The 12,013-nt window shown below is 36.5% G+C and overlaps 1 protein-coding gene across 1 annotated transcript in view; it reads right to left on the reverse strand.

Moving 5' to 3' along the window:
* LOC121381143 (tetratricopeptide repeat protein 37-like) overlaps positions 1–12,013 on the reverse strand; it is a 63,548-nt gene that overhangs the window by 11,839 nt on the left and 39,696 nt on the right. The window contains exons 27-36 of the mRNA XM_041510301.1: positions 10,640–10,708; positions 10,299–10,373; positions 9,014–9,155; positions 8,218–8,311; positions 7,857–7,937; positions 6,513–6,640; positions 5,756–5,879; positions 4,822–4,996; positions 3,669–3,842; positions 1,439–1,550 (exon numbers count right to left, since the gene is read on the reverse strand). Of these exons, the coding sequence (XP_041366235.1) occupies positions 1,439–1,550; positions 3,669–3,842; positions 4,822–4,996; positions 5,756–5,879; positions 6,513–6,640; positions 7,857–7,937; positions 8,218–8,311; positions 9,014–9,155; positions 10,299–10,373; positions 10,640–10,708 (1,174 nt within the window). The remainder of the gene's footprint in view (positions 1–1,438; positions 1,551–3,668; positions 3,843–4,821; positions 4,997–5,755; positions 5,880–6,512; positions 6,641–7,856; positions 7,938–8,217; positions 8,312–9,013; positions 9,156–10,298; positions 10,374–10,639; positions 10,709–12,013) is intronic.

Consider the following 12,013-nt stretch of genomic DNA (forward strand, 5'->3'; position numbering starts at 1 on the left):
TCACCCTCCAGAATGAATCCTGGGGAGATCTAGGGGAGTGGTTTATCAGTTGCTGACTGAACCTAGGTGAGTGATCTATTACCCTCCTGACTAAATTTAGGCGAGTGACATAAAGTTTGTGTTTGTCTTAGCTGATGGAAGTACGAACTACGCAACACATGAACAAGGAGTGGTTTAATATCACCCTCCCGACTGAATCTAGGTGAGTGGTTTATCACCTGTCTGAATGAATCTAGGTGAGTGGTTTCTCACTTGTCTGAATGAATCTAGGTGAGTGGTTTATCACCCGTCTGAATGAATCTAGGTGAGTGGTTTATCACTTGTCTGAATGAATCTAGGTGAGTGGTTTATCACCCGTCTGAATGAATCTAGGTGAGTGGTTTATCACTTGTCTGAATGAATCTAGGTGAGTGGTTTATCACCCGTCTGAATGAATCTAGGTGAGTGGTTTATCACTTGTCTGAATGAATCTAGAGGAATGACATCAAAGTTTGTGTTTGTCTTAGCTGTTGGAAATACAGACTATGAAAAAAAAAGGAAAAAAGTTGGGGGTTTTTAACGACACCACTAGAGCACATTGATTTATTAATCATCGGCTATTGGATGTCAAACATGTGGTCATTTTGACACAGTCATAGAGGAAACCTGCTACATTTTTCCATTAGTAGCAAGGGATCTTTTATATGCACCATCCCACAGACAGGATAGCACATATCATAGCCTTTGTTACACCAGTTGGCCCACTGACGGGGATCGATTTCAGACCGACCGCGCATCAAGCGAGTGCTTTACCACTGGGCTATGTCCCGCCCCGACAAAAAAACAAGAGATTTGTGTCAGTGAGATTCATCCATTCAGATGTACGACCAGACACCGTATTTTCAGACATGGGTGAATCAGATCATGCACATGCCCTGTATGGGTGTTTCTACAGCAATCAACAAGGAGTTCACCAAATATGACCTCAGTTTGGATAGACTGACGACCAACAACATTGACAATGACAAAGACCCCATTTCTTGTAGGTGTAAACTTTGATGGAAAACTCCACAGCATTTCCCCCCGATTGCCGTGGGTTAATTACACGGGTTGCAAAAGGTATCCGCTATGTAAATGGACACATTCTTTCTGTTGTGAATTCCTATGGTGGCTATGTGGAAGAATTGATAATACTTTACTTTTGAACAAATTTCATATGGCTTATATTCCTGTTTGTCTTTTATGTTCTAGTTTGTCTGTTTTAAAATGAAAGTTATATGATTTAACAGTGTCTGTTTTAGTTTTCTGTTATACCTGAAAATCTAACAATATAATTTATATAGAAGTTCGGCTAAAATATTTTGTACAGCTCAATTTTAGGTTCATATTCATCCTCCCCCACCCCCATGGCCAGATCCAGACCAAGCTACACCCCTGGGAGAATGTTTGATTATTTTACCTGGATACATGTGCAGTGCTCGCTGTGCAGAACTCAGGACATTGTTATTGGCATCTCGTTGATGATGACATCCGCCCTGCAGCTGTGCAAGGGTTAATAGTGTCGGAATAAACTGAAAGCAAACAGTAAACATTAAAACTAAAATCAATAAAAGAAAGTAATATTTGTGTAACAACACTGTAACACATATTACAGCTATTTGGTATCTAACATACTACACCTGATCAACACAGAGAAGAAACCCACTGCTGCTACATAAGCTACTCTTACTGTAAAGCATCAAGGGATTGTTAAAGGGATAGACCCTAGTTTTTAATACTAAGGCATATTTTTCACGATTAGAGCCGTTTATGATTATTGAAATCAAACATTACTTATATTTTATTGTTTAGATTATCCATTTCCTAACATCCGAAGTGTTTCTGGTCATTCTGGTGTTTCTAATACCACAAAATGCATTTTTCATATTTTTAAACAGGCACGAACATGTACGTCTGAGAAGGAAAGGAAGTAAATGTTTTATTTAATGACGCACTCAACACATTTTATTTATGGTTATATGGCATCAGACATATGGTTACGGACCACACAGACATTGAGGGAAGAAACCCACTGTCGCCACTTCATGGGCTACTATTTTCGATTAGCAGCAAGGGAACTTTTATATGCACCATCCCATAGACAGGATAGCACATACCACGACCTTTGATGTACCAGTCATGGTGCACTGGCTGGAACGAGAAATAGCCCAATGGGCCCACTGATGGGGATCGATCCCAGACCGACCGCGCATAAAGGGAATGCTTTGCCCGTGCGTCTGAGAAGTAACATTTTTGAAGTAGAGTTTTAGTCTATTTTTAACAATATTTCACTGTTTCAACATCACAGACTCGTTTCACTCTCTTGTAACATTATGCAAATGTGTTACAGGTTTGTAACTTAACCAAACTTAGTGTCCATTTTTACGAGTTCAAACTAGGATCTGCACCTTTAATAAGCACAATGTTAGGATAGTACATATCAGGATGTTTCATCTACCAATTGTTGGGAATGTGTGTGTGTATTTTTGTTTTGTTTTGTTTAACAACACCGCTAGAGCATATTGATTTATTAATCATTGCCTATTAGATGTCAAACATTTGGTAATTTTGACACATAGTCTTAGAGAGGAAACCTGCTACATTTTCCCATTAGCAGCAAGGGATTGTTTATATGCACTATTCCATACACAGGATAGCACATACCATGGCCTTTGATATACCAGTCGTGGTGCACAGTCTGGAATGAGAAATAGCCCAATGGGCCCACCGAAGGAGATTGATCCTAGCACATTACAGCTATTTGGTATCTAACATACTTGATACTACACCTGATCAAAAGATAGAGAAGAAACCCACTGCTGCTACATAAGCTAGTCCTGCTGTAGATCATCAAGGGATTGTCAATATGCACTTTTCCAATATTAGGATAGTACATATCAGGATGTTTTATGTACCAATTGTTGTACTGGTTGGAATGGGAAAAACATGAATCTACCAAGGGTAATCGATCCCATGATTCATCGCACTCAAACTCTTAACACTGACATATATCCCACCCTGTAAAACAATAAATGACGCTATATTAGTATGCCTTATTTCGTGTAGTGACATAGTATGTTCTACATGGTTTTGTAGTAAAATATGTCTTACTTGGTATGTCTTACTTGGTATATAATTTTGTCGTACTTGGTCTAGTAAGATATTACATATCCTACTTGGTCTAGCAACAAATTAATATTAGTATGTTCTACTTGGTCTAGCAACATATTAGTATGTTCTACTTGATCTAGCTACATATTAGTGACAATGAAAATTATTTTATGAGGAACATAAACATGATACGAAATGGTAGCGAGTTTAATATGCTATTTATTACCCATAATCGATCTTAATTTATATCACTCAACTCGTTTGGTTGATGTCCATGTAAGGCTGTAGAGTGCACCAATCGATGACGTCATCGTGTGACATCCAAAGTGTTACGTCCCGCTTGGCATTCTAGTGGGGACATACTACATTGATATGTACCAAGATATTTTTAACCATATGGGTAATAATAGTATGTTCTACTTGGTCTAGCTACATATTAGTGTGTCCTACTTGGTCTAGCTACATATTAGTGTGTTTTACTTGGGTCTAGTGACCTATCAAAATCTTACCTATCAAAATCTTACCTATCAAAATCTTACCTTATCTAGTGACCTGTTCAAGTGTTCAGACACTCTAGCACAAGAGGTGCTAGTTTTTCCGACATCGGGGTAAAATCGGATGAGGAATTCCGACAGCACTTTCCAAACTCCGGCATGCTGCGAGTGCTTATGAACAGTCTTCTGTAGATGACTCTTGGCAGATGAAACATTACCCTGGTCAAACAGAGAGAACCAATGACACAGTGTAGCAATGTGAAGCCACTTTGCACTGAAGTTTGACTGATATATATTGGGGAAATTCACAAGAAATTAAAAACAATTATAACCCTTATAATTACAAAAAAAACACCCAACAAAACAAACACAAAAAACACACATAATTTGAAAGACACAGAAATCACTTTCTTTAATTCTTGTCATGATCGGTTTTTGTAAAAATGTCCTACTTTCAATAATTAAGTAACAATGTAATATGTGATATGTGGTTTTGGAAAGTAGTAGCACGTGCAAGGCAAGCAAGGGGAGGGTGGAAAATTCATCGGCAGTTCTAGACTGGAGTGACAACGAGGAGACACGTGTTATGGTATGCAGCTGAAGATTGGAATTTAGCGTTAGTAAATGAGAGTTTCCATTTACATCATTTTCTGCATTTGATCAATTCACTTTTTTAGACATGTCATTAAGTTAGAATAAAGTAAATCATATAACACCAAAACATTTGCTAAATGTTTGACAAATGTTTAAAAAGCAGTTCATTCACATATTAATTAATATGACTGCAGACGATGAAAAATACCTTTATTATCCACATGGTTCAACATAATTGAGTTAATAAAAATCATATGAAGCACACTGTAATAACAAGTGTAATGACGTAATTTTGAGATGTGACATCATAAGACGACGTTGCTTCCCCAGTTCTAGCTCAGACTGTACCTGTGAAATATGACGTTAATCTTCTAGTTGTGGTTAAAACATTTTGAGACTGTCCTCGTTATTCGTTAAAAAATAACTAATAATATGGATAATAAAGAAATTATTACACTTGCGTGTGAGTCGTACTGATTTTTACGAAACTCGTGTCAGGATTCATGTATTAGTCTTGCTATCGCTTGGGCAATACAAGAATCCTGACACTTTTTCATAAAAATCAGTACGACATACAAACTCGTATGTCTAACTTCACACAAACCTGCAATGTGTGGCAGATGGCCTTCAACCAAGCAATCTTGTGGATGTTTGCTCCTCCTAATTTCAAATTGGTGATTTCTTGGAGAACAGCTGTGGCCAGGGTCCAATCTGATTGGACGAGACCAAGAGCACAGAGAGCCTGAAGACCAATGGCAGAGGGCGGACTCATCTGGGAGCTAAAAGGAAACAAAACCCAAATCACCAATCAGTGTCCTTGTATCTTAATGTACTGGGTCCTGTTTTACAAAGCTATCTTAGAGCTAAAATCACCATAAGTGAGATAGCTATGTACTTAAGGTGATCTTAAAACTACGATCGCTTATAAACATTTTAGTGTGTGGAGTAAAACTTTAAGGGCCAAATTTATGAAGTCTGTTTTTCTTAAATGGGGATATTCAAGCATACAAAATGTATGTAGTTACATGTGAATAAGACAAAACCAGACTTTAAATTTAGCCCTGAGAGTTTAGATTTAATGAAGTATAAAATGCATTCTGAAACTAAGCCTCTTAAAGCTTAACTTAAGGAGGGTGTGGACGAGAGTTAAAAAAAACAATCATGGGACTTTTTCATGTTTCTGGAATCATACAAACAGCAAAAGTTTGTTTTGTTTAACGACACCACTAGAGCACATTTATTTATTAATCGGCTACTGAATGTCAAACATTTCGTAATTTTTATATGTATCTTTGAGCAGAAACCCACTACATTTTTTAATTAGTAGCAAGGGATCTTTTATATGCACCATCCCACAGACAGTTTAGCACATGCCACAGCCTTTGATACACCAGTTGTGGTGGACTGGCTGGAACGAGAAAGAGCCCAATGGGCTACTGACAGTGATTGATCCTAGACTGACTGTGCATCAGACGAGCGCTTTACCACTGGACTACGTCCCTCCCTCGCACTAACAGCAAGGCTAAGATTACGGGTACCTGTTGAACAAAGCCGACTTGGCCATCTGGAGGTCGTTGACCTTGTAGTGGACCATACCGAGTGCTGCGTAGATGTGAGACTTGTCTTCATCAGACTCTGCCTTCAGCAACGCTTCCTCGTACACTGAAACACACAACATAATATGTTAAAGGGACATTCCTGAGTTTTAGGTGATTATTAAGATGATGTGAATCAACAAAGACTTTTTAATAACTGTAATCACGTGTTAAATATATTTTTCTAAATAAAATATTAGTGACTACCGTATATATTAAATGCGTTTCTGATCGTGCTAGGTCAAACTTAATTTTAATTCCCTAATATATATTTTTTCATACGTACGAAATTATTGGGATACCAAATCCAGTTTAGGCTACTTACAAATATTATAAATAAGAACATATATTTAATATGTAAGTTTAATCGTACAAATATTTTATTAGTCGGAAACATCTTACAATGCAACAAACTCAGTAATGTCCCTTTAAATAGGCAGTGTTCAATAAATGTGTGAGAAAGAAAGTCACTAGAGTAGCCCATGAAGTGCCGACAGCGGGTTTCCTCTCTCAATATATGTGGTCCTTAACCATAGGTCTGATGCCATATAACCGTAAATAAAATGTGTTGAGTGCGTCGTTAAATAAAACATTTCCTTCCTTCCTTGTTTGAGGACAGGCCGAGTAGGAAAAAAATAACTTCGACTAGAAAACTCGTTTATTTTTATGTTTTCTAAATAAAGAAAAAGATACAAAATACCTTTGAAGCTCTCCTGAATCTGTCCATGTTTGTATAATGCCAGTGCGAGATAACAGAGATCGTCTGAGGTGTCCAGAGCAGGAAGAGACCGATACACGGCAATAGACTCACCATAGTCATGACTTTCACTAAAAAAACAAAAAACAATTTATGGTATAACATTCCCGGAAAATATCTGAAAATATTAGTGAAATAATAGTGCTATCAGTTGCTGGTGAAAATAATAGCTGAAAGTTGTTATTCCCACAATAAAAAGGTTTCTGGAAATTGTAATTCCACTGTTAGTGACATCATTGACCGGTTATATAAGAGTCGTTTTTTTGTGCATTTATCAGTCGCAAATTGTATAAAAATTGTGTAGCGAAGTGAAGCAATTTTTTTCACATTTTTTTTTACTGTTATACATCAATAAATTCACCAAAAATTACAAACAATTTGTATAATAATTACAAACAACACTTCTGTATAGTTAAAAATACACACAAATCAGTTTCTAATATCCTTTCAATGACCTGTTTTACATAACTGACGTAATGACGTCATCTTACGAGGTTTCTCAGTGACGTTGTCATAATCCGAACAGAGTAAATCATATAACGATGGGAAGTTTGTAATTATATATACAGTACAATCTTGTTGGGTCGAACTCGGAAGGGTCGAATACACCGCAACGCTCAAACCAAAAATAAAGTTCTGAGTTACATTTACACATTGTTGACCAACTGGTTCGGTCAAACCACCCGATGGGTCGAACACTTTCTCGAGCACTGACGGGGTTCGAGCTAACAGGATTCATCTGTAGTCTACACTAACTGATTAACACACTTGTGTATTTTTATAGTGACTTCGCTTATCAAAACGATGTCATTTATTGGTTATACAGTAGGGTCTCCACGAGTACTCGAGTACTTGGGCATGGGCCGAGTCTAGCAAGACTCGAGTCTGTTTACAGGACTCAAGTAGCCGTGCAAGGAAGAACACTATCATTTAATTATATTTTTTTACATCACTTTGCCTTATGTAATGGCTGGTTACATTGTAGGGCTATGAGACACGAAGGGCAAAAAAAGTGGAATGTGTGCACTGCAATAGAATGGTATGATTTGGTATCCATTTTCAGCCCTGGAATTAAGATCCATAATGCTATTTTATTTTAATCCTTAGTCTCATTATTATCTAGTGTAAGTGTCAGGTACTCGGATCCGGGTAGAGCTTGACCTTTGAGTACTCGAGTTCAATATTTTGGACTCGTCGCGGCCCTATTATACAGCATATAATGGATTTGTGACATGGTTTTTTGTTGTTGTTTTTTTAATAAAAGGAAAATGTTGTAAGTGTACATACCATAAAACTCTGGCAAGATTCAATCTAGCCATATTTTGTTGATCGCTATCTGCATCCAGCTGCTCAAGAAGGTCACAGGCTCTGGAAGAAGAAAAACGGAATTAGGTAACTAGTAACGGTGTGTGGTATTATGAGTATATCCATACATTACGATTAAAAGTAATATTATTATGGTACACCTATTTGTACTGATACACTCAGGAATTTCCTTATTTGAACTTCATCAGTCGAAAACACTGATCTTTGAGATTCAAATAATGTAGAAGGGGGCTGAGGGGGCATCAAAAAAAAAAAAAAAAAATATCTTAAAAAATATTGTAAGCAACATACACAGTGACTAACTGATCAAAGCGTGAGGTACCGTTTGTAAGCTTGAGCCGACAGTGAAAAAAGACCTTGGTGTTCCAGGAGCATGCCCAGCATGTTGTAAGCAGCTGGGTCAGTCTTCACACGACCTGAAACAAATAACTATATATAATCAGCTGTTTAGTAGATGTTCAGGCTCTATTCTAGCCGGCGTAATGGAGATTTCCCCCACACCCCTTATCCCCAAAAGTCAGCTAAAGTTTCTGGGTTATTAGCAGCAGTGAGAAGTCGAAGTCGCTGTAATATACTAGTACTAATCCGATATCAACAATAAAATCACACAACAGTAGTGTCACACGACAGTAGTGTCACACAGTAGTGTTACAGATTACATAACACCTCAATAATGGTTTTATTTTGGTGCCAGACTGAACATCAACAAATGTTGTGCCATTTGCATTGACCAGTCCAGCATAGTGTAGTTCTCAACCAAATTCAGTTCAGCTATGACAGAAAATACTCATTGACATTATTATTTTCACTTTAACTTAACAATGACATATTATTTAATTTTACAAAATTTTCCATTAGTAGCAAGGGATCTTTTATATGCACCACCCCACAGACAGGATAGCACATACCATGACCTTTGATATACCAGTTGTGGAACGAGAAATACCCCAACGGTCCCACCGATGGAGATCAATCCTAGACTGACTGTGTATAAAGTAAGTGCTTTACAACTGCCTAATGAAGTCAGATAAAACAAAGACAGAATAAGGTTAAAAAACCCACACAATCAATAAAATAATAAAAAAAAAAAAAACCCCCAGCAACAACAATGTAATTACCTGTGTATCGGGTGAGGGCATCAGAAGCTGTAGGGATGGCCGCCATGTGTTCTATGCTGTACTGGAACAATTCCGTGTTCTGGAGTTCAACATCTTTCAGCATGCTACACACCCAGTGACCATACCCGATGGCGCCCTCTAGCTGCAAGTTTTAAAAATGTATTCTGCTGTGTATTTAATTTTATCTGAACTCTGTTTAGGATGCATACTACTCACCCGACAGTCATACCCAATAGATAATTTTTCAGTATTTTGATCAAATCAAATCTACTTTGTGAAAATCGTTTCCTCCCCTTCCTGTTCCACTGGACTGAATTAACCAGCTTTTGCATGGTGCTAGATAAATCTGGCTAGCTCCCTGGAGCTAAATGATTTCTTCAAACGCCCGACGTTATAACTCCTGTTATTTTAGAATTCTGTTGAATTGAGTATTCCCCCATATTTCACATTATTTAAACAAATTTAAACAAATTAATATTTTCAACTTTATATTTATTGTTAAGTTGTTTCATTTTTATGTCATTGCATAATTATATTTTTCCGCATATGATTAAATGAATTTATAGGTGAAATGTTTATAAATCATTCTACAATAAAACAAACCATAGCTTACAAAATTAAAGTTTTGTTACTGTAATTAAATGGGCAAGAAAATGAATCAATCACCGTTGTGAGGTGTAGATAAAACAATTCCAACCCTCGGGACAAAATGTTTTTGCAAGGGCCGAGGTTTACAAAAAACATTTTGTCCCTCGGGTTAGAATCGTCTTATCTACACCTCACAATGGTGATTGATTCTATTATTATATCTAGTACTGGGCCCGTGCTTATAAAACTTTTAGAGTCCAGACTCAATCTCTAATGACGTCACACGCATACAATTTGTATGGCGTTGTCATGACATTAATGTCTCAGACTCTATTAGTCTCGAATCCTGACTCTAAAAGTTTTATAAGCACCTGGACTACAGTAGCTACTAAATAACATATTTATTTGAATCTGAACATCTGTTAAATTTAAATGTATTTTTATGTATGCTCCCCCATGTCTCAAAAATGCCTGTATGCTTATTGATGGAAAGAAAAAGAAGGAAATGTTTTATTTAACGACGCATTCAACACATTTTATTGATGGTTATATGGCGTCAGACATATGGTTAAGGACCACACAGATATTGAGAGAGAAACCTGCTGTCGCCACTTCATGGTGTCTCAATCTTGTTGTTTGTTACTGGATGTAAATGAGTAAAAGAAATCTGGACATAACAAACAAAAGATCAACTCACGTGGTTTCCAAGCTCGGTGGTGTGTCGGAACAGATCCATAGCTTCTGCGTGATTGACCGTCTCAGCAACGAGAGCCTAAAACACATCACTATATTAATCCAGTTTGCAGAAAACAATGCTCAGTTTGCTTCCTACGCTGCCCAAAAGAATACACGCAAAAAAATATTTAACCATTAGAAGTTATTTCATTATAATATCTATTTTTTAAAGACTATGCATCATTTGCCATTCCTAGTGAATAATTAGAATATTTGTGAAATTAATTTAAAAAAAAAAAAATGACTGCAAAATTTAATAATAATACCAGTCTCCAAAACCTACTTCTGTTTTACAAATCTCACCTGTCCAATCCAACACGCCACATACGATGGCTCCAGTCTCTGTGCTACCTTGAGCGCTTCGTGTGCCAACTGCAGAACAAGAATATATTCAGATTATCTATCTATCTACCGTATATCTTCGCCTATAAGTCGAATTTTTTTCACCCAAAAATTATTTTATAACTTGGGGGGTCGACTTATAAGAGGGTAAAAAAAATTCAACAAAAAATATTACTGTTTTGGGGATTATTTTACAAGTTTTATTGTTGAAGTATGCCATGTATTTATACTCAAATATGTTAATTTGACACATTTATTTTTTATAACCTATTTTTTTTGGCATTAGAACGGTTTTGGTTATGCGAAAAGGCGTACGATCTCACTCACATGCCAAGACAACAGTCCACTTAGTTAAATTAACAGTCATCACTAATAGTAAAAATGTAAACAATACTAACTACCTGTTGCCTGAGTTTATTTTGAAATCTGGTCACTGGCATTAATGGTTTGTTCAAACAATGTTTTGGCGGTGATTAACTTCATGAATATTACTGAGCTTTCCCTTAAAATAGACTGATCTCTGCAGTTCACTTATCTAGAGCAATAGGGACACACATCATTTGGTACAAAAACCAGTGTACTTTCCAGAGTTATCCTCCTTACATGTATTAATATGGCGGCAAAACGTGATACTTTCAGTTTTATCGTAGTGATCTGTTTTGTCAGTGTAAATAAAAGTTGTTGTCTGTGCACAAAAACCATCTGTACAGTACTATACAGTAACAGTCAAATAGCTTTCACTCTCTACTAAGGGAATATTTCGTTTTGATGCTATGTAATAATGATAGTTTGATTGGAATAGTCTGATCATATTGCGATGTACAAAACGTGAAAACCGAAGTTTGTAAAATAATTTTCTTTTGTTCAAATATTATTGTTCTCATGTGCTGAAAATAGGAAATATTTCAATATTTATAAGTAGTTTTTCATGGGTCGACTTATAAACGGGTCAATAAAAAAATACGTTTTCAGGGCTTGAAATTAGGGACTCGACTTATAGCCGAGATCGACTTACAGGCGAAGATATACGGTATCTATCTATCTATCTATCTACCGGGTATCTATCTATCTATCTACCCATCAAATTTATAAAATAATTAAACAATATCACGTGCTACTTTGAGATAATTAGCATTCACCTTCTTCTAGGATTACAGATGATAATTATTTTTACAAATTTTGAGGAAAACAAAGACATCAGTGTAAAATACAAAAACAAATGTATGTATAGTACACTATAACAATGAGTAAATAAATGGACACTACAACACTTACATGCAGATGTACACTATAATTCTATGACAAATGTATGTAGACTGTAACAATATATTGCAG

The sequence above is a fragment of the Gigantopelta aegis genome, chromosome 2, assembly GCF_016097555.1.
Source record: "Gigantopelta aegis isolate Gae_Host chromosome 2, Gae_host_genome, whole genome shotgun sequence".
Classification (NCBI taxonomy): Eukaryota; Metazoa; Mollusca; class Gastropoda; order Neomphalida; family Peltospiridae; genus Gigantopelta; species Gigantopelta aegis.